The sequence below is a fragment of the Balearica regulorum genome, chromosome 5, assembly GCF_011004875.1.
Source record: "Balearica regulorum gibbericeps isolate bBalReg1 chromosome 5, bBalReg1.pri, whole genome shotgun sequence".
NCBI classification, from domain to species: Eukaryota; Metazoa; Chordata; class Aves; order Gruiformes; family Gruidae; genus Balearica; species Balearica regulorum.
Window position 1 is genome coordinate 46063536 of NC_046188.1, and position 18303 is coordinate 46081838.

The 18303-nt window shown below is 39.5% G+C and overlaps 1 protein-coding gene across 1 annotated transcript in view; it reads right to left on the reverse strand.

The window, feature by feature from the left end:
- The window catches only part of HSD17B12 (hydroxysteroid 17-beta dehydrogenase 12), a 91564-nt gene that overhangs the window by 36145 nt on the left and 37116 nt on the right, over positions 1–18303 (reverse strand). The window contains 2 exon segments of the mRNA XM_075754710.1: positions 965–1075; positions 16664–16739. Of these exon segments, the coding sequence (XP_075610825.1) occupies positions 965–1075; positions 16664–16739 (187 nt within the window).

The following is an 18303-nucleotide window of genomic DNA, read 5'->3' on the forward strand; positions in this document are numbered from 1 at the left end:
TTTATTTTGAAATATGCTTTTAAAAAAACCAGTTCTAGGTCCAATTACTGCACCTCAGGTTAGTAAAATGAATTTTGTGGTGAGAAGTACTTTATCAGATGACATATACCAGTAGATGTCTGAGCCATACAACTTTCTAAAATTTAATGCTTTATGTTTAACCATCACAAGTTCTTAATCTCCATATTTGGTCCTATAGAAATATAGGATATCCACAAGTCTATGTGCTTCTAAGGAAAGAACCAGAAAACTGATAAAAAACTGCCTTTACACCACTGTTCAGAAAAGATTCAGGTAAACTGCAGTTATGTTTAAACTCCTCTTAACTCGTGATAAAACACGTTCTTGAAATCGCCTCAGTTCTACGTTCAACAAAGTAACTGGATGGATTGCCTTGTTTTTTCCAGGACTACCACACCACCTGCACTCCTGCAATATCACAAACCATACTCAGGCATATGGCGTTGCTACCCGCAAAAGAACCGCAGCTTACCAACATGATCAGAACACGCTTAAAACTTTGGAAGCAGGAGCCAGTTACTTGATGCTATATTGTAATGATTAAATTTCAACAGCTCTATAATTAAAAGTTACGGTTCTCCCACAGGACTCTACTGCTAAGCTGAATCTAAGTGGAGCTTGCTTTGCTTCTAAGATGGCATTAGGTCAGATCACTCTGCATGCAGTCAGAAGCTGAAGAGCCTTTAGCAGCCACCAAATAACACATCCAAAACATCCGATGAGCATCGCAATTCCTAGAACGTAGGCACACATGCAAGCACCATCTCGTGTAGTGTATCAACAGGAAGCTAAAAAACACGTTGAGCATGCAGCAACATAGTTTTAGTCAGGCAAATATTAGCTTTTGTGAATTGATTTCAATAAACTTCAATATGGGTAAAAGTTAGTAGGCATGTCAAGACGAAACACCACTACAAAAGATTTAGAAAGATCGGATACAAACCTAAAACACCAATCTCCAGGCCTTCCAATCCCACTCTGATTCTACTGTAAATATCTTCTCTCTCTTCAAAGTCTGCCACAATGACTTTTGTTTCCACTTTGTACTTCTCCTCTAGAAAAAAAGTTTTTTAAACATTACGTTTTAAATAGTTGAGTGACCATTCCGATATTAAGAATACATCAGCTATTATGGTTTTACAAAACATTTTTTAAGTAGCTAGTACTACTACACATTAGCATTTTCACCTCTGCAGTAGAAATCCTTGAATTTTAACTAACCTGCACAAGAAGTTTGGAACATTAAGCTACTTCTGGTGAGAATATAAATTCGCAAATGATTCAGCACATTTTGTTTGTAAGGGACAATGAAGATGGCAAGAAAACATATTATACAGGTTTGCACAGAATCAAAAAAATGCAGAAATTGGAAAACGCATATACATGACAGTGTTCAAGTACAACTTGACAAGAACACTTTTTTCCAGTTTAAGCCAAATGCTAAATGAGTTGCTTCAGAGCAAGCAAAACAATTCTTTATTGCCCTCCGTTTCCATTCTCATTTCTGGTGCCATAAAACTTTTTGAATATTTAGTATTTTGAACATAAATAGAAAAGGGAACGTGTGGGTGAACAAGAAGAGCAGAACTTCAAGTTTCATCATTCCAAAACTGTTCTGATATGGTGTCATCTCTATCCTTAACGGAACAGGAAAAATGCATGTAAGCCAACTACATTTTGAAATAGAAGAGAGCAAGTATTAAAATACTTCATATAAAAAACAATTCTGCTTCCATCAAGCTAAATTAATTACATTGAATTAAAAGCAGTACAATGTTTTCTCGGACTTCAAAAGAGCAGAACAGTAGTTTAACATCGCAGCATCTGTGTTTCACCGCACCTGACTCCCAACCTAGCGTTCCTTAAGGAACCTGTATACAGCTTGAGAAGGATTTTGCAGCACTTTGCCCCCAGAGCCATTCATAAAAGCAGTGCCATGTTAAAGGAAAAGACTCATTCACAAAAAGATTAGAAGCAGCCAGATTCCCATGATGCTCCTTCCCATTCAAGGGAACGCCGCGACTCCCATGATCCTGCCGTCCATTCATGCAGAATCATGAATCTACTGAACTCACTGGTTTGCTGGCTGCCGACCCTCCCCTCCCCACCCCCCTCTGCGATAGCCCTGACGGCAGATGAAATTATTTCTCCTCCTCTTCCCTCTCCCCACCCTCAACCTCTTCATCTCTCCTCAACAGCTGCATTGTTTAAAAATCCCCTGAGAGATGTTGCTATGTCAAATGACGACGTAAATAGCATTAAGCCCCTGCTGCAGCAGCAGTCTTGTGATCACATCAAAAAAAAAGTCAAGTTCAACACCGGGGGGAAGAAACTGTCTATTTTTGAACACAGCTGTTCTAATATTTAGCTTACACATTCAAGTTCTTACAGGACACTGAATTAAAGGCAGCGTTAGAGGCACATCTACTACGTGCAAGTAGACTGGGTGGGCAAAGCCCAAGTCGCACACTTCTACACACATGTCATTTTTAACTGCTTTGTGGGATCTGCAGCTGCCTTCACTGCCACTCAGATGCCTCATGAAATGCAAGCTGTTTAAAGGACCCAAACACCATCCTCACAAATTTGCTCAAATGGTACTGGCCCTTTTATACTAAACACTCTTCATTAGGATTGTTACCAATCTATCTTTGCAGCCTTTTGAAATCACTACAGGGATAATGAGAGGATGACGTAAGAAGAAAAAAATCTGAAGACCTATAAATAGAAAGAAAAAAAGTTCTCACACCACTGTTCATATAAGACCCTTCTTTGAGCCTTTAGAAAAATAGCAAAGAGCCGTTTCATTTAAAGTAGTTAAGCAATACACTTATAAAAAGACGCAGCACCCTTTGTGGACGGGGGGGTGGGTAGTACAGTGTATAAAACCATATGAAAAGTAGAAGACTGCCTACCGGTATGGCCAGAGGACACAGCCTTTGTGTGGTTGCTCACTGCAAACATGTGAGACTGTCTTGCCCCGGCAGATGCCATCCACTGACCAAACCCTCCCTCCCTATTTCACACCAGCGTTCAGGTATCCTGTAACTCCTGCATACCCCGTCCTCTGTCCCAGAACCTGTGATAGGTGGGATGATCTGCTACATGAGAGAAAAGATTAGCAGATACACCTGATAAAATGGGTCCACGTCAAATGATGATGAAAATAGCATTAAGTCACTTCTGCGTAAGATCGTCCTAGTAGTCAGCGCACAATGTGCCAAGGAGAACAGGTGTGCTCTGCTTTGTATGAACAATGGAAAAGGAAATTTCCTTGATCTTAAGAAGGATTAAGATGTTCTCAAACAGATGGGCTAGAAGAGAGAGTAGCACACATACTTGTCTTATCTGCCAAAAAGACTGAGATGCAGTGTAACAGAGAAAGAAGCAACCAGTCTGTGTCCTAATCCAGGATATCTAGCAGTGACTGGGCTCCAAGAAGAGAAAAACTGAAACTCCTTAATGGAACTTTCAGCATGAAGATTGTGAGGTACTTGGGCGCCACAGGGAGCGAAAGAAGGGTATCAGCCAGTTTTTGCAGTCAGCAGCTAGAGGATCTGAAAGAGCTGCCAGTGTGTCCAGCATTCCTGATGTAATACTGAAAAGTGAATCTGATGTTTTGTCTTTGGAACTGGTACTTCAAATGCTGCTTAGCGGGGGACTGAGTATTACACCACAACATTATCAATAGTTGTGCAGCAGTCAGTCATCATCTACCCATAAGGTCTCAAGGATGGGAAAGGAAGTTCAGCAGACCTCCTTTGCATTTCTCAACTCTGGCACACCAGCATTCTAATCATATCATTTACTAAAAATCTCAAGTGAGATCAGTATTGACCCTACAAATAAGTATAGGTTAAAACTTGCACATGATCAGTTAATTTACAGGGCCTGTATGACCTTAGCCAAGACTTCTACTAATTTAGCAAGAGACCAACTATGCACTACAGTATCCTGGTAATGTATTAAAAGCAGATATAATCATCTGCAACCACACCATCATTTGAAAAATAAGTCATTGACCACAAACAAAGCCTTGACAAAATGTCTTCACAGCTGTGGGAAGGTTGAGTGAACAAATAGTCATAAATGGAGATAGAGCAGGATGGTACAAGACAAAAAGGCAAAGTAAACTTTTGTAGAAGATACTGGGATGGATTCTTTTGAAGATCCAGATAGCAACCCAAGAACAGTCAGACTGAAGAGGCATGGGCAAGTCCCAGACCAATACCTATAGAAAAACAGTTGTAACGCAAAGACAGGCAGTATAAAAAAAATACACATTAGAAGGGGAACATAAATGTAACTCAAAAAAAGTGCCACCTTCTGCACAGGTGGTAAAGAACTGACCTCCTGAGGCACGTTCCCATTCTACGCGTTTCTGCACAATACAGGATGAGACGGTCGGGAAACAAATAGGCTATTTAACCACATTCTTCACATACACACCATCAGAAATGCAAACACTTTTACTGAGAATCCCTTGAAGAAAACACTACCTTTGGTATCCTCAGAAGAGGACTCCAAATAGCATCTCAAACTTGGTTAATGTGCCACTATTCAAAATAAGCATAAAAACATTTAAGCAGTCATTCCAGGTCTGTCCAGAGGTCCATCTATGCAAGTATTTGGTATTCTGTAGCAGATAGAGGAAAATGGTATAAAGACTAAGCAAAGTGGTGTGCCTGGATCCATTCTGATTGCTCCATCTGATATTAGGTTTTTGAACTGCCATCTCTTCTTCCTCAGTCATACCTCATAACGGTATTTTTTTCCTTTCCCATTCCTGTCACTATGCATTGGTTGATACTTCACCGACATTTGGTTACTAACATTGAAGAGGTAACTTATTTGCACTACTTTTCAATTTTGAGCCAGAGGACATCAAGATGTTAACATTTACTTGTTTTCATGTCCATCTTTTCAGTTTCCTATGCATGTCAGACTTTTTCTATGCATCTTCTAGATTTTTCAGAATTTGAACCTGCCCCTTTCAGCTTTTACAAAGCTTATTGAATTTCACAAGCACAAGGAAGGTGGAATGGAGACAGCAAAAACCAGTGGCCGCATTTATCCTACACCCCCCTTCTAGGGGATCTCCACTATGACAAACTTTTAAATACACTCACTCTTTGAAAAGAAATGATGCATCATGTGTCCAGATCTCAATAATCTTCCTAAACTCTTGTTTTGCATTTTTAGACAGACATTGTATAATGTTCATGGAAGTTCTTGCAAACAAACACTATTAGAGACTCAGTTTGATATTTTAAAATGAGAAACTAAATTGTCACGTTCAGGGTGTTTATTAAAAGGATAAATTGTGTATGAATACACGAGTAAGTCACCAATAGTTCACAGGCAAAGAATATCTATTCTTACAGAGACGTGACATTAGTGTTTATTACAAATGCAAGAACGAAGGTGGCTAAGGAGCAGATTAAGCCTAAGAGACCCAGAGGAGATGCCCAGTTCTGCCTTATGATGGGAAAAGTACCTCCAGAGTTTGTAGCCAGCAAGATCGTAAGTGAAAGATGCTCCAGCACTGTGGGGGAGGGGGGATGTAAAATACCTAAGAAAGCTGGAAACCATGTGCTTCAGCAAGTGGGCACCATGGAGCAGCACAACTGAGGCAGCAGAGAACTGAAGTCAGAAAGGTAGAGAAAGGACAGCTTGGTGGCAGAAAGCACACCAGCACCGTCCCAAACAAAAGCCAAAAAGACATAACACTTACCTGAGTTCTCATCTATAAGATGGTTAGTTACCACCTCACTGGGTGAAGCAAAAGCTTAATTAACTTCAAAGGCCAGAGAGATGTCTGACTTACAGAAAACATATCCAGTGCCTTGCTACAAAAGGAAAGTCCTAATCTAAATGATTGGGCAAACTAGGGCACATCTTTGCTACTAAAAAGATTCAGGTGCAAAATAGCACTGCATTATCTAGAACACCGGAAAAAAGGATCACAGAGGAATTAAAAAAAAAGTGGGAATTTAGAAACTACAGTAAGCTACATCCATCCTAAATAAAGACTAATAAAGAATTGTAAGGTGGCTAGGAGATAAGCATCTTCAAATTTATTTTTTTGGAAGCCTGCAAATAATTCAAAGCCCCCCTATACTGAAATCTTGGTTGACAGGCTAAAAAAAGTAAAGTTGTCTGGCACAGATAAACTGGGCTTGAAAGAAGGTTCCCCCAGAGGAGTAATCTTGTGTACTTAGATGCAAAAGCAAATAGACACTAGCCTGGTGGTCAGGAGAAGCAGCATCAGTGTTAAAGGGGTCTGTGGTACAAAGTTTTGCTGGGAAACAGGAAAACTAGAAGATTACCATCCCTAACAAAATAACATTAGTACTTGCACCACCTGTTTCAAAGCAGTTGGCTTTGCACCAAGTATGTCAAAACAAATCCAGTCAACTTTGCAACAGAGGTTCAGGATATGAGGCCCACATTGTACTGGGAACAGTTATTTCAAGCTCAAGGAAAGTACATTCAACTCCTCTTGCTAGAACTGAAGCATCTCTTACATTCAAAGCCTCATATAAATATTGCCACCACAGTGATGTGGTATAAAGCGATTGCTTGCAAAAACATAAAAGAAGTCTCACTTGGTCTTTAGCTTCAGGATGGCCAGAGATGCAAGTGAAGCAGTAGAAAAATAGCTCTCCCTTCTTCCTCATACAGGAGGAGAAAATTTTGCTTAAGTAAGGAGATTCAACTACATCCACAAATAAAGATGTCATCTTTCCAGTATCACTGCAGTGGCAAAACTCACCCTAATCCAGTACTGAGTCTCCAGAAAGAGTTTGTAACCTTTCAATAAAGGGTAAGAAGCTGAGAAATGAAAGCAAAACATGAATTTTTTAGTACTATATCTATACTGGGCAGAGATGAAGAAGAATTTCAGACTGTAGAGTGGCAGCAGATAGCTCTACAAAGTCTTTGGGGTTTTTTAAGGGAGAGCCATCCGCTTTGGGAATATAACCAGTTTGGGACTTTCAGAGTTCACAGAAGTAGCCCACCGAGTGTCATGCATGGATGGAATCTGTTTTCCAGAAGGACCAAATACTTTCAGACTGGTGATAGCAGATTGTTACTATGCACTGATATTATTCACCATATATAAGCATGTGAAAATCAGCTGGGAATAACAAGAGCTAACTTTTTCTGATCATTTTGTAGGGACTTAAAAATGCAAGGAATGAGCTTTGCCTTTCAGAAGAATAGAGACCAGCTGCTAATTATAGTTCTATGCTACCCAGTGAAGTCCAAGAGAATGAGAAAAACACGTAAAGTGAGATACAAACCTCCTTCCCCCACCCCCCATATCAGTCACAGTGAAATACAGAATTACTAGAGGAGTGTATGGATACTTATGAGCAAAGAGAGCGAAACCCTGGAGAACCAGCAATATTCTTCAGGAATTAGATCCCAGTAGCCCAGGTAATAGATGGGAAAAAAGTGATCTAGAGCAAAACCTCTGGACTTTTTTGCCACATGCATGTTATTTATGTTTCAATTACCAAATCCATAGACAAACCGAATACCTAAAAGGCTAGCCTTCTTGAAGGGATTAGCGTTCCCATTTGTGTAGCTGTATCAGCCCTTGTCCCAAATGACAGATCACACTTCTTGTTTCTGCGAAAGAAGAAACAAGAGACCCGAGCCTGGAGAGCAGCACAGAAGATAAGGGAGGGTCAGTGCTGATCCCTCATCCAGAGCGATGCTGCGCAGCAGAGACCCCATGCAAGAGAACACGAGCATTCAGAAGGGGAGCAGATATGCAGCAACAGATACAGTAGGATTTTTATTACAATATGTAAGTTGTAGACGTTTCTATAAAACTCTGAAGCAGAGTACCGGTAGCCTAAGGAATAACAAAAGTTGAAGTTGTAGCTAAAAGAAAGCTCTGTTTGCACCTGATTTGCAAAAGAAGTCTCCAGGTAGGAATGCCACAGTGAATCAGTTTCTGCATAGCATAATGAGATGCCTGCCTACAATTTAACAGAACTTGTTATGTTTCAACACATTTTTAAAAGCACGTGTGTATGCACATTTGGTCAAGCACTAACAAATAGATGGAGAATCCTTTCATTCAACTACATGTGCAACACTGCCAGGGAATTCCTTACATACTGTACTAGTTGCACATGTCATTTCATAGATACTACTTCCTTAAAAATAGTGAATATTTTAAAAAAAATCTAATCACATAGAAGTATAGAATGTGTAAAAAATGCCAGATCTTATTTAAAATGTTATAATTCTGTTAAACAGTTAAGTTTCAGTACACACAGAGCTCAATTCCTCACTTCTCAGCTTTCAAATACAACACAGCAGAGGATGGATCTCTAAGCCAAAGTCCACAAACCCTTGAGCCACAGGGGACATTTAAGTTTTTAATGGTTCTAAGCAGCACTGCTACTACAAAACATAGGAAGAAAACATACTTTATTAATACTTGTCTCCATTTGCTCCTCTCTGACTATCATTACATCAAAACATATTACAGCTTCTAAGATACATTTACCAAGTCAGAAAAACATTCTTAGCAACACACAGGATGAATCAATAAGCCCATTCACCCAAATATTATGCTCAACATTGTAAGCTTTCCTAAATCAAGCTTGTCCTAATTACAAAACTAACTAAAAACACAAAATCAAGCAGTCTGTAAAAACAGCTGCAGAGGCAGCCAGGGGGGCTGCAGAGTCAAGTCATCGCAATGTTTCCAAACGTCGATGCTATTTCAGGCAGTAAGGCAAGCACAGCTTTGATGCTCACCACACACAACCCCTCACTCCCCTACACTGCAACGGGGCTAGGCAGAAGAGACACCAACGGATACCACACGTGCGACCGTCCTTGTGCAGGTCAGGAATCCTGCCTTCCAATAACAACATCATTTTGTCCTTGTGCGCTTTTCCTCATCGCTACCTCAAAACATCCTCTGTGGCTGAAGCTGCACAAAGAGTTTGGTAGGATGCAATCCCGAGCTGTTTCAGAGATAAGTGCAACGAGAGGCGTGGGAAGGTTAGTATTGTGTGACAGGCAGCATCTCAAACTCCTGTTCCATCTCTCCTCTTTCCCTGACACTACTTGCAATCCCCTCCACAAGGCTTTTTTTTGATATTTATTGGTGGTGCTGGTTTTCACACAGCATGAGGAAAGCTATTTTTAGTTTACTAACTCATTTTACGAAGGGCACGTGGACTATTTCCAATACTTCCTGTAATATTTAGTTTTCCTTAATGTCATTATTATTGTCTGACTGTGACAATGTGTACGCATGATATGTATGTACACGTAAACATGAATTTTTCATCACTTTTTGCAAATAAAAGTCTAAAATCTTCAGCCCTACAATTATTACAACAGTAAGGATTTAAAAAAAAAAAAAAACACACCACAAAAACATGCCACTTTTTTCTTTTTTCAGATTCACATTCAGAGTGAATTCCAGAATGACCAGAATTACTTAGTTAGAAGAATTTAAGAGACACTCACGGAGATTGAAAGGTATCATAGTATGGATTAACAGAAAAATTGTGCCTTTATTCTCAAGTCAATTTCAAGACATTGAAGTCAGTCAGTCTACATGAATTAAATCAAAAAAAGTGAAACAAACTTGTAGGCTAATTCAGCATTATTTTTTATGTCCCTGATAAAAGTTCTCTGTGGATACTCAATGCAGATGAAAGTGTTTACTGTAGTCAAAAGACAGACTTCAAAGCACAGTTTTCAGGGTTCTCCAAAGTGTTACTTGTAAGGGAAAACACATTGTTAATTAGTCCACATCTAATGCACAAAGTAGTACAGTACCCAGTTCAGCCCTGGAAGTGTGGCACATGCTTAAGGAGTTACACAGCAACCATACTTGTATCCATTAGTTGCACCATTTTTTAAATTGTTTATTTTTCACGTTCATCAATTTTTTCTACAGAATTTGTTGTGAAAAACAGATCAACTGAGTTTCCTTTCTCTGTGAAGAGCTACTAACGCATTAATTATTTTCCTCACCACAACGTATTCCTAAAAAAAAATATAAAAGCAATTATTACCATTTCCTCAGCAGAGAAATCCATCGGGGATTTTTACAGCTTTGACAGATAAAAAAGGCCTGGTGTAATGGATCTCAACCTGCTAAAAAAGTGACAAGACACTAAAACATACCTTCATAGAAGGAAGTTGTAGGAGGACGACAGCACCGCTTGCATCATCCAGTCCTTTCCTTGTGCAGGAAAAAGACTGTTCCCTGCAGAGCCTCTTAAAAGGCCTAATTTTAAGTCTCTTGCCAATAGAGCTTCCACCAATTGCCTTAAACCAGATTTGCAAAACAGACTTTCACTCAGTGAAAACAATCCAATACTCATTTTTCTTGTAATATTCCGTTTATTTTACACCGAAAGTGATAAGCAATTTATTGTAGCATTTGTGTTAACAAAAGGTGTTTAACAGCCCTGGAGACTAGCACAAGGGCTCTTGGTTTTGGCATCCACAAAAGCTTATGTTGTAAACAGATTGTTAGTAGACAGGCATTAAGTTTCTACATAATAAAGAAAATGCAGCTATTCCCTCATCTAACTACTGCCAGGTGGAGGCAGCAGTGATCCTGAATGTTTGCAGGGATGACTAATTCATGGTTCCTCAGTCTCCATTCCAAAAGTACCGAGTCATCTGCGCCATTGATCTAATTGCCTGGCGTGTAGAACATTAAGACTCAAGAAACGATTCGGTCCCAGAGTTAGTCCTGAACCCGTAGACACACTACACAGAGTATCTGAGGTGTGGAAGAGGCTACTTCTGCTGTAGTTCATATTCAGAAAAGAAAACCCAGAACACCTAATTCACATTTAAATAACCTTTACACGTTTCTTCTCATGGACTTTATGAGTTTACACACTAACACAATAGATATTGCATAGAAGCACTCTGGCAGTGAGGTTCACAGCAAGCACGCTTCCAACCCTTCTTTCTGGAAGGGGCTAACTCAGTCTGGCCAGGTGTGAAAAAGCGCCATCTGCTAAAACTTGCTAGATCACTTACTGCTATGTGTAACCCATGACACCAACTGCTAAATTTTCTTAAACTGATTTTCACCCTTAAAAGCAACTATGACAACATGCTCTGTTACTCCCTATGCTGACAGTTGATAGGTAAACAAAGTCCTTTTGAAAGGATGTCACTAGTTACCTGCAGAACATTTTACTCATGGCTCATCCCACCTTGTTGCTGCCTCAAAATTCTCCTAGAGGGTGAAGTAGTCCTAGGACAGCATTCTGTAGCTTGCTGGACATCTGTCTAGTGTTTCTCTCTAAGTATTCTACTCAGTTTCTTCAAATTACTCCAGGCAAAAATTCACTGAGAAAATGCAAGAGAAAATGATAAAAAAAAAAAAAAAAAAAAAAGAGGTACTTAGAGGGAAAAACACCCAAACCACAGAAGCATGATGCTTCTTAAAGGAAAAAAGAAAAAAAAGAAAATAAAACATTTAAAAATAAGCTCTTTTCCCAAATGCTCTATGTTTTTTACATGCTCTGTTGATTGTATTCAGGGTTCATTTATTTCATTTATTGACAAATTAACAAAAACTAATTCAGCCTGAATCCTCTGTCAGCTCTCTACAGTGAGCTCCTTTAGTAAGTGGCTGACACCATTCGAGGCAAAACCATGGGAAATGTCTTCACTTCATCCAAGGGAAACTTTCCTCACAGATGAAAACCAAGAGCTCATTTTGAATCAAAGATCCTTATGCTACAACTTTATGTGAAAGGTGACTTCAGTGCATCCAAACAAGTCCAAAATATTTGATGCCATTTTGTCAAGTCCAAGAAATATAGGGGGATTTCAAGTATGTCAAGCTGAACCTGGCTCGGATGATGGAAGGCTGCAAAACACATTAATTTACCTTGAAATAGATCACAAAAGGTCAAAATAACTGCCGGATTCAGTTAGTCTTCAAATTAAGCTCAGGAAAGTGAACCTTGTCATTTCTGTGCAAGAAAAGTAAGATGATGATGTCTCCTTCCTCACTGAGTTTGTCTGCATTTCAACCTCCTCTAATGCAAATATTCTTACCTGCCAACTCCAAGATGCGAGGAGGATCTACAGGGGCACAGGGAGTGGGGAGGAGATGGAAACGACAGGGCAGAGACTGAGGGGCAAAGTGCTCCCACATAGGTGCGGCTCAGCATCTGCAGCGGACAGATTTGCCACGGGGGGCACTGGCCATTTGCAGCAGTAGGTCATGGTAACAGCTGAGGTGGGAGCACAGTGGTCAGCATCAGGTCTGCTTCAGAATGCTGCCCACTATCTTGTTATCAAGAAAGCAGAAGAAAGCTGTAAAACCCACCTGCCTAAGGAACGGAGAAGGAATGTTTCTGAGTGTGGCACCACATCCCATTCCTTTCTTGTACTCACAGATCATGCCAGAGTAGTGAGAACACAATAGATCCCAAGTCTAAACATGACAAGTATCAGTTTGCGACATACCCAAAATCTGAGGGTTAAAGAGTAGCCCAAGATGAACCTACCACAACCAAGCAACTTCAGGAGCGCTACACACTGAGCTCAGGAAACTTACTAGAAGTAAACAGTCAGCTGCACAGATTTTAATTGCAAAGACCTGTATTTTCTTAAAGACATATAGCAAAATCAAATTAAAGTTTTGACACTAGTTCTTAAACAGTATTAAAGGCTTAAAAGACAATGTATTCCAGCTAAACAATCATTTGTGAGAATACATTGGAAAAAAGTTGATTTTTCTAGTCCAATTTCTTAGGAGCTGTTATTATCACCTGGGTGTATGTAATAGTATCAATCAACAACTTTAAAGCAGCAAATGGGAATTGACTTTAAAAAAAACCTTTTGAATTATATAGTAACTGATGACAACTCAAAATCTCCCATATTGCGTTTATACGCACTTAACTTGCAAGTAGATACTCACACTTGCAAGTAGGAACACTACTTCGCTACAACTGTTTTTTCTTGGCTCCCACAGCTCATGCACAACTCCACCACCTGTCCTGTGAAGCCACCAGCTAATACCTTACAACAATACCAAATTCTTCTCTTGACAATTTCCCTACAGAGCAGCTCTCTTTAGTTTTCCCTGCTTGACTGGTTTTCACTACTTTCTTCATACTGCAGCCCCCAGGTAGTAAGTTTCTACAGCAAAGTTGTTCTCATGTCTGCTCAGAACATACCTATCAGCAGCAGTGCAATAACTGAAGCTTTTCTGCTTCGAAATCCATGGCTCCTGAACCAACTGCTGGCACAGAGCACCTGAGATGTCTTGGACCATACCCATTATTAAATACAGCAAATCAAGGAACAGCCTCGTTACATGGCATTCAAATAATTGTCCGTATTCACAGATAAGTTTTCTTTCTGATCCTCCCTGAACCTTTGAGTGTTTAACAATGTAATACAACAGGCACTTTAAAAAGGTGCTGAACAGTGATGTAGCACGAACTAAACTAGAACAAGGATTTTGTATAGTGATGCTAGTAGTCAGTGTTTGTGTATGAAAACTTGATTAAAAGATCAAATATGTTTCCATAAAACCTATGCAATTCCATGCAAAGGTGGTCCATGAACACTGAAGAAGAAATTAAAAATTTTTTCTTCAGTCTGTGGCCTATGCTCTATTTCTTAGGGAACACAAAGCAGGATTTCCCTCTTGTGGCAAATCCTACAACACTTAAGTATTCTGCAAAAAAACCCCTCAGCTTTACAACATGCTTGAAGACACATTGGAAAGTCTTCTAAAGTCTTTAACTACTTGGTATTAAATCCACTAATTTTCATTGCTCAAACTGAGCTGCCAATTCAGAACATCTGGCCTTCCTGTAACATCAGTACAGCCAGTTCAATGTGCATATACACAGAAAAATATCAGATCCAGGTCAGATGGCATTTAACATTCAGAAAGGCACATCAGTACTTCCCTTATGATGGTGGTTATGCAACTTGCATTTTATATTAGGAGTGATATCTATGTACAAGTATATTGTAAGAGCACAAGAGAGGATTCTTCTGAAATAGAATGAACATACCTGATCCTCAAAAGCCCTTTTTTTTTTTTAATAATGAGGGCATCTATCCATTCACTAGGATGAGCAGGACTCTGATCAGCAAAATGAGGAAGGAACAGAAAACATGCAGGGCTCACACAATTCAAAGAACTGGAATTAAAAAGCCATTCTTCCTTAAACTGATTAAGGGTCATTACTCAAGAGCAGCAAGCTCACCTCAATTTGAACAACAATTGCGGGATCACCATAAAGAAGTTTAAAGCTATCTTAGGAGCCTGCAAGGGAAACACCCAAGTACTCACAGCCTTAGCTCTAACAAAGTCACCCACCTTTATATATGACAACTTCTGAACAGACTGCAGAGACCACATGAGCCTCAGCACAAGAAATTTCTGTACAGCTAAAACCTAGCAGGATCTGAAAGTGCGACTCAGGCTCGCTTGATTATGCAGACTATCCTAATCCTTCAGCATATGCTACAATGAACAAGGTATGCATTTCAGTAGCTCAGTGTTGTCAAAAGAAATGTTCTGAAAACGCAACGTGAATCATCTCATTTCAGAACGGTTTAGGAAAGAAAGCAGAAAAATGTTTGGGTGAGGCCTAACAGTAATTATGTATTACAGGCTGCTCTACATAGGTACACGTACCTATTTTTTTAATCTGAAAAACTCCCCCAGCAGCTATCATGTAAGTACTGAAAGCTCAAAGCAGTAGATTTATCTGTCTTGTCAGCATCATGCTTAATTCCCAAGGAGGAAGAGACTGTTACAGAAAGGGTTATGACCATCTTCAGGAAGCTTGTTGCTTCATGCTTAAGCGCTTGATTCCAGAAAAAGATATTTGTAGATACTTCTACCAGTTACACTTTTACTTAGCAAGACGACTTTATAGAGCATTGTAAGAAACGTGACTGCACATGCCCACACACGCAGCAAACTACCATCCAGCTACAGAAAGGACCACCATGCTGCAACTTCTTAATGTATTTGCAGTCAGCTTCAGTACTCACACAGGTTATCAGTGACACCTATATTGTTACATTTACACTGTGACTATATTGACTAGAGTATCGCAGGTGACATCCTTAAATGCAGGATACTGATGAACAATGCCAATTATTTCCAAACAAGCAGAAGATAAGAGTGAAGATGGCATCGAGTCCTAAGAAGGAATGCTCTCTACCACCTAAACACACACATAGAAAGGAAAGGACTTTTCTGTCTAGAAAACCATTTCATTTGCCATCATATATTGGACACTAAAAATCAAAGACAGCAGCATTTATGTCAACAGATTTGTATGCCCTCTGTCTTTCCATAAACTAGTAAAACAGTTATCGTTAAGCACGTTGAAGTCCTTGAGGCTTTCATAGTCATCCTTACATTCACTAAGCAGCCCCTTACAACTTAATATAGGACGGTTTGTTGAGGCCTGACTTACACCGATTATGCTTTACAGCAAAGCAGAGCCACTAACAAATTTATTAAAAAAATTTAACAAACTCAAGCCAAAATAACACATTTATGACCTCTGAAATAGAGCAGCTCTTACAGTTATCTGCATTATGAAGGCAAACCATTTTAGGAAAGTCTAAGCAAGAAGCATAATCTTAAAGGTTTCTTTACGCAACATCGTTATGCTGAGAAGCCTGCTTTATAGTACACAACTCCCATCCCCACTTATCAAAAACCTCTACATGCAAGGCTACATTTCTCACTTTATCTTGACATACTCTGCATAAACTAATAACCTTGCATGAAATCTGCCTTAATAAACAAGATACAGATTACAAGAGGAATTCCTTGTGTGTTCCTCCGATTGGAAAATCATTTGTCAGCATGAAGCTTGAGGAAGCTTTCTCCTAACTGACCCCATACACATATCCATTTTACATTTGTGATTGGAATACTTAAGTTGCTCTCTTATTTTTGCATTGCAGTCATTTATTGCACAATTACTGAAGAAGCAAACCCTAATATAGGTTCCTAAACACATTAACTCATTCCCCATATTCCTATGGCTATGCACGGTCATCACCCTAGAAGAGCTTACAGCTCTCTAATCTGATCTTTGAGTAGTTTATCCAAACAAAACAAAAAACAAGGAGGAGGGGAAAGTGACCCACAATAAATGCGTATACTTGGTAATATAAGTAACATAAGGAACATGTTTTCAACAACATTGAGTTACAAAGAAACCATCCTTATGGCCAAAGCCCATGAAACCAAACTTGCTTCAAGCTGAGGGAATATTCAGATGAAATAATGGCTACATGGTTTTTTGCCTTATGATTTTAGACAGCTACTGTGGGGATAGACAGTATTTCGGTCTGACCTGGCAAGCTGTTCTTATGGAAGACTAACAGTTTTAGAAGTATGTATTCCAGAATTAAGCCTTGTTGTTCTCAGAAGTTAAATATGAACACTTGTAAAATTAATCTGCAAGGCCTTACCACTTCTATCTGGAACATTTGCATTGTGCAGAGGAGCAAACTTTTTCAAAATCAGAGCCGTATATATTAGCATGTATGAAATCCATGTGCAACTGTATTGATTTATAAGCATGCCTGCTGAAGTTTAGGGAAGAAATTTTCAACTCACTTATTTCACTAGCAACCTGGTCCAGTTTTTCTTTTGACCTACTGATTAGAGCCACCTTCATTCCACGTTTTGCTAACTGCAACAAAACAAAACAGGAGACATAAGAACAGTCATAAATCGCTTCGAAGTTAGTATTCTAATTAAAGGAATTGCATCATTTTTCAAACATAACAATATATGACCAGCAAGTTTGAAAAAATTACAATTTTAAATAGACACATGAAGGGGAAAACAGGACAAATACTTCCATGCTACTTCTTACTTGATTCCCTTCACACCAAATTTATAAACTTCTCAGTCATCCAATAGAAGTGTATAGGCACATTTATAAAACAGAAAACCAACAACAGATATTTTACAGAACTTTTACAACACCTCTGCAAGTCAGAACAAAGAAGTTATTACCCATAATTAAGTTTAACATGCCAAGTTAAGATATCTATGGTCACTTGAACATCCGTGTTGCAAAGTTACCCCAGCACTCAATACTTACTTCCTTTAGTCTGGCTCCACTCTTCCTTTGTACTAATCACAGGTATAAAGGTTAATTTACTCATGCAGTTCTTTTTGGAAGCTGTCTGTGTAACTTAAGCTGTAGCCAGATCCTATCCTGGTCATCAAATCAGACCTACCACTGCAGGTTTGTAAATGATCTAACAACTCAATTTAAAAGTGTCTACAGAAAGACAGCTACATGTCTGAATTACTCTGCAATGAAAACAGACAATGTTTGTGACTACTATAAATCCCTGTTCCAGTGAAAAGTAAAAACAATATATCCACAGTTCATAGCGACACTACCCTTCAGACACTTAACACCTACATACAAAAAACCCAGGTAAGTTCTCAATGCTCCAGTAAAACTCCTTCACTACCTTAGGAAGCAGATGTGAATGGGTCTTAAAGGAAATTAAAAAAACCACCATAGTACAGAGAACCTGAAGTAACTTAACCTCCTCTACCTTTCTAGCAGAAGTATGCAAACCAAGAAAGCTTCTTTCAGAGAGCAGTATGACAAAAGTTTGTCAGTGAACTCCGTACTTCACTCCCATGCGTGATCTCTAAGCAGAAGAAATCTGATGCTAGATCTCTCATGAGCATGGAGTGAGGTGTGATGAAACCAAAGACACTCACACTAGGATTGCTAACAAATCGCTGCCAAGTTCAGGCTCATGGGTAACTTAAGCTTTCCACTCAAGGAAATGATCTAGTGTTACGAGGACAATTGTCTAAAAGGGATGAACACATTCACCTCCAGATAAGCATCTGGCTCACTGGAATAAACTTCGCATAAAGCCAACAGTAGGCTTGGAGGGCAGCGGGGAGAAGGGAATAACATGGCATTCTCTCATTTCACAGGATCAAGGCAGCAAAGGCAAATACTTTACCTAAAAGTTCTCAGCCTGTGACACTGAGGACAACCTGACAGTAATCTACTCAGAGTCTGAAACAGCTGTGGTCTCATGGGGCAAAAAAGCCCAGAGATGTTCCTCATGGGTGCAAGCTCCAGACTGGTGACAAGCACTTTGCTTCCTTTCAGCAGTCATAACCTCTGGGCTCTCAGATTGCTTAAGGAGGTACCTGAGCGTTACAGAAAAGTATCCAACTGTACTTGTCTCAAAAGCAGAGGAAGCAAAGCC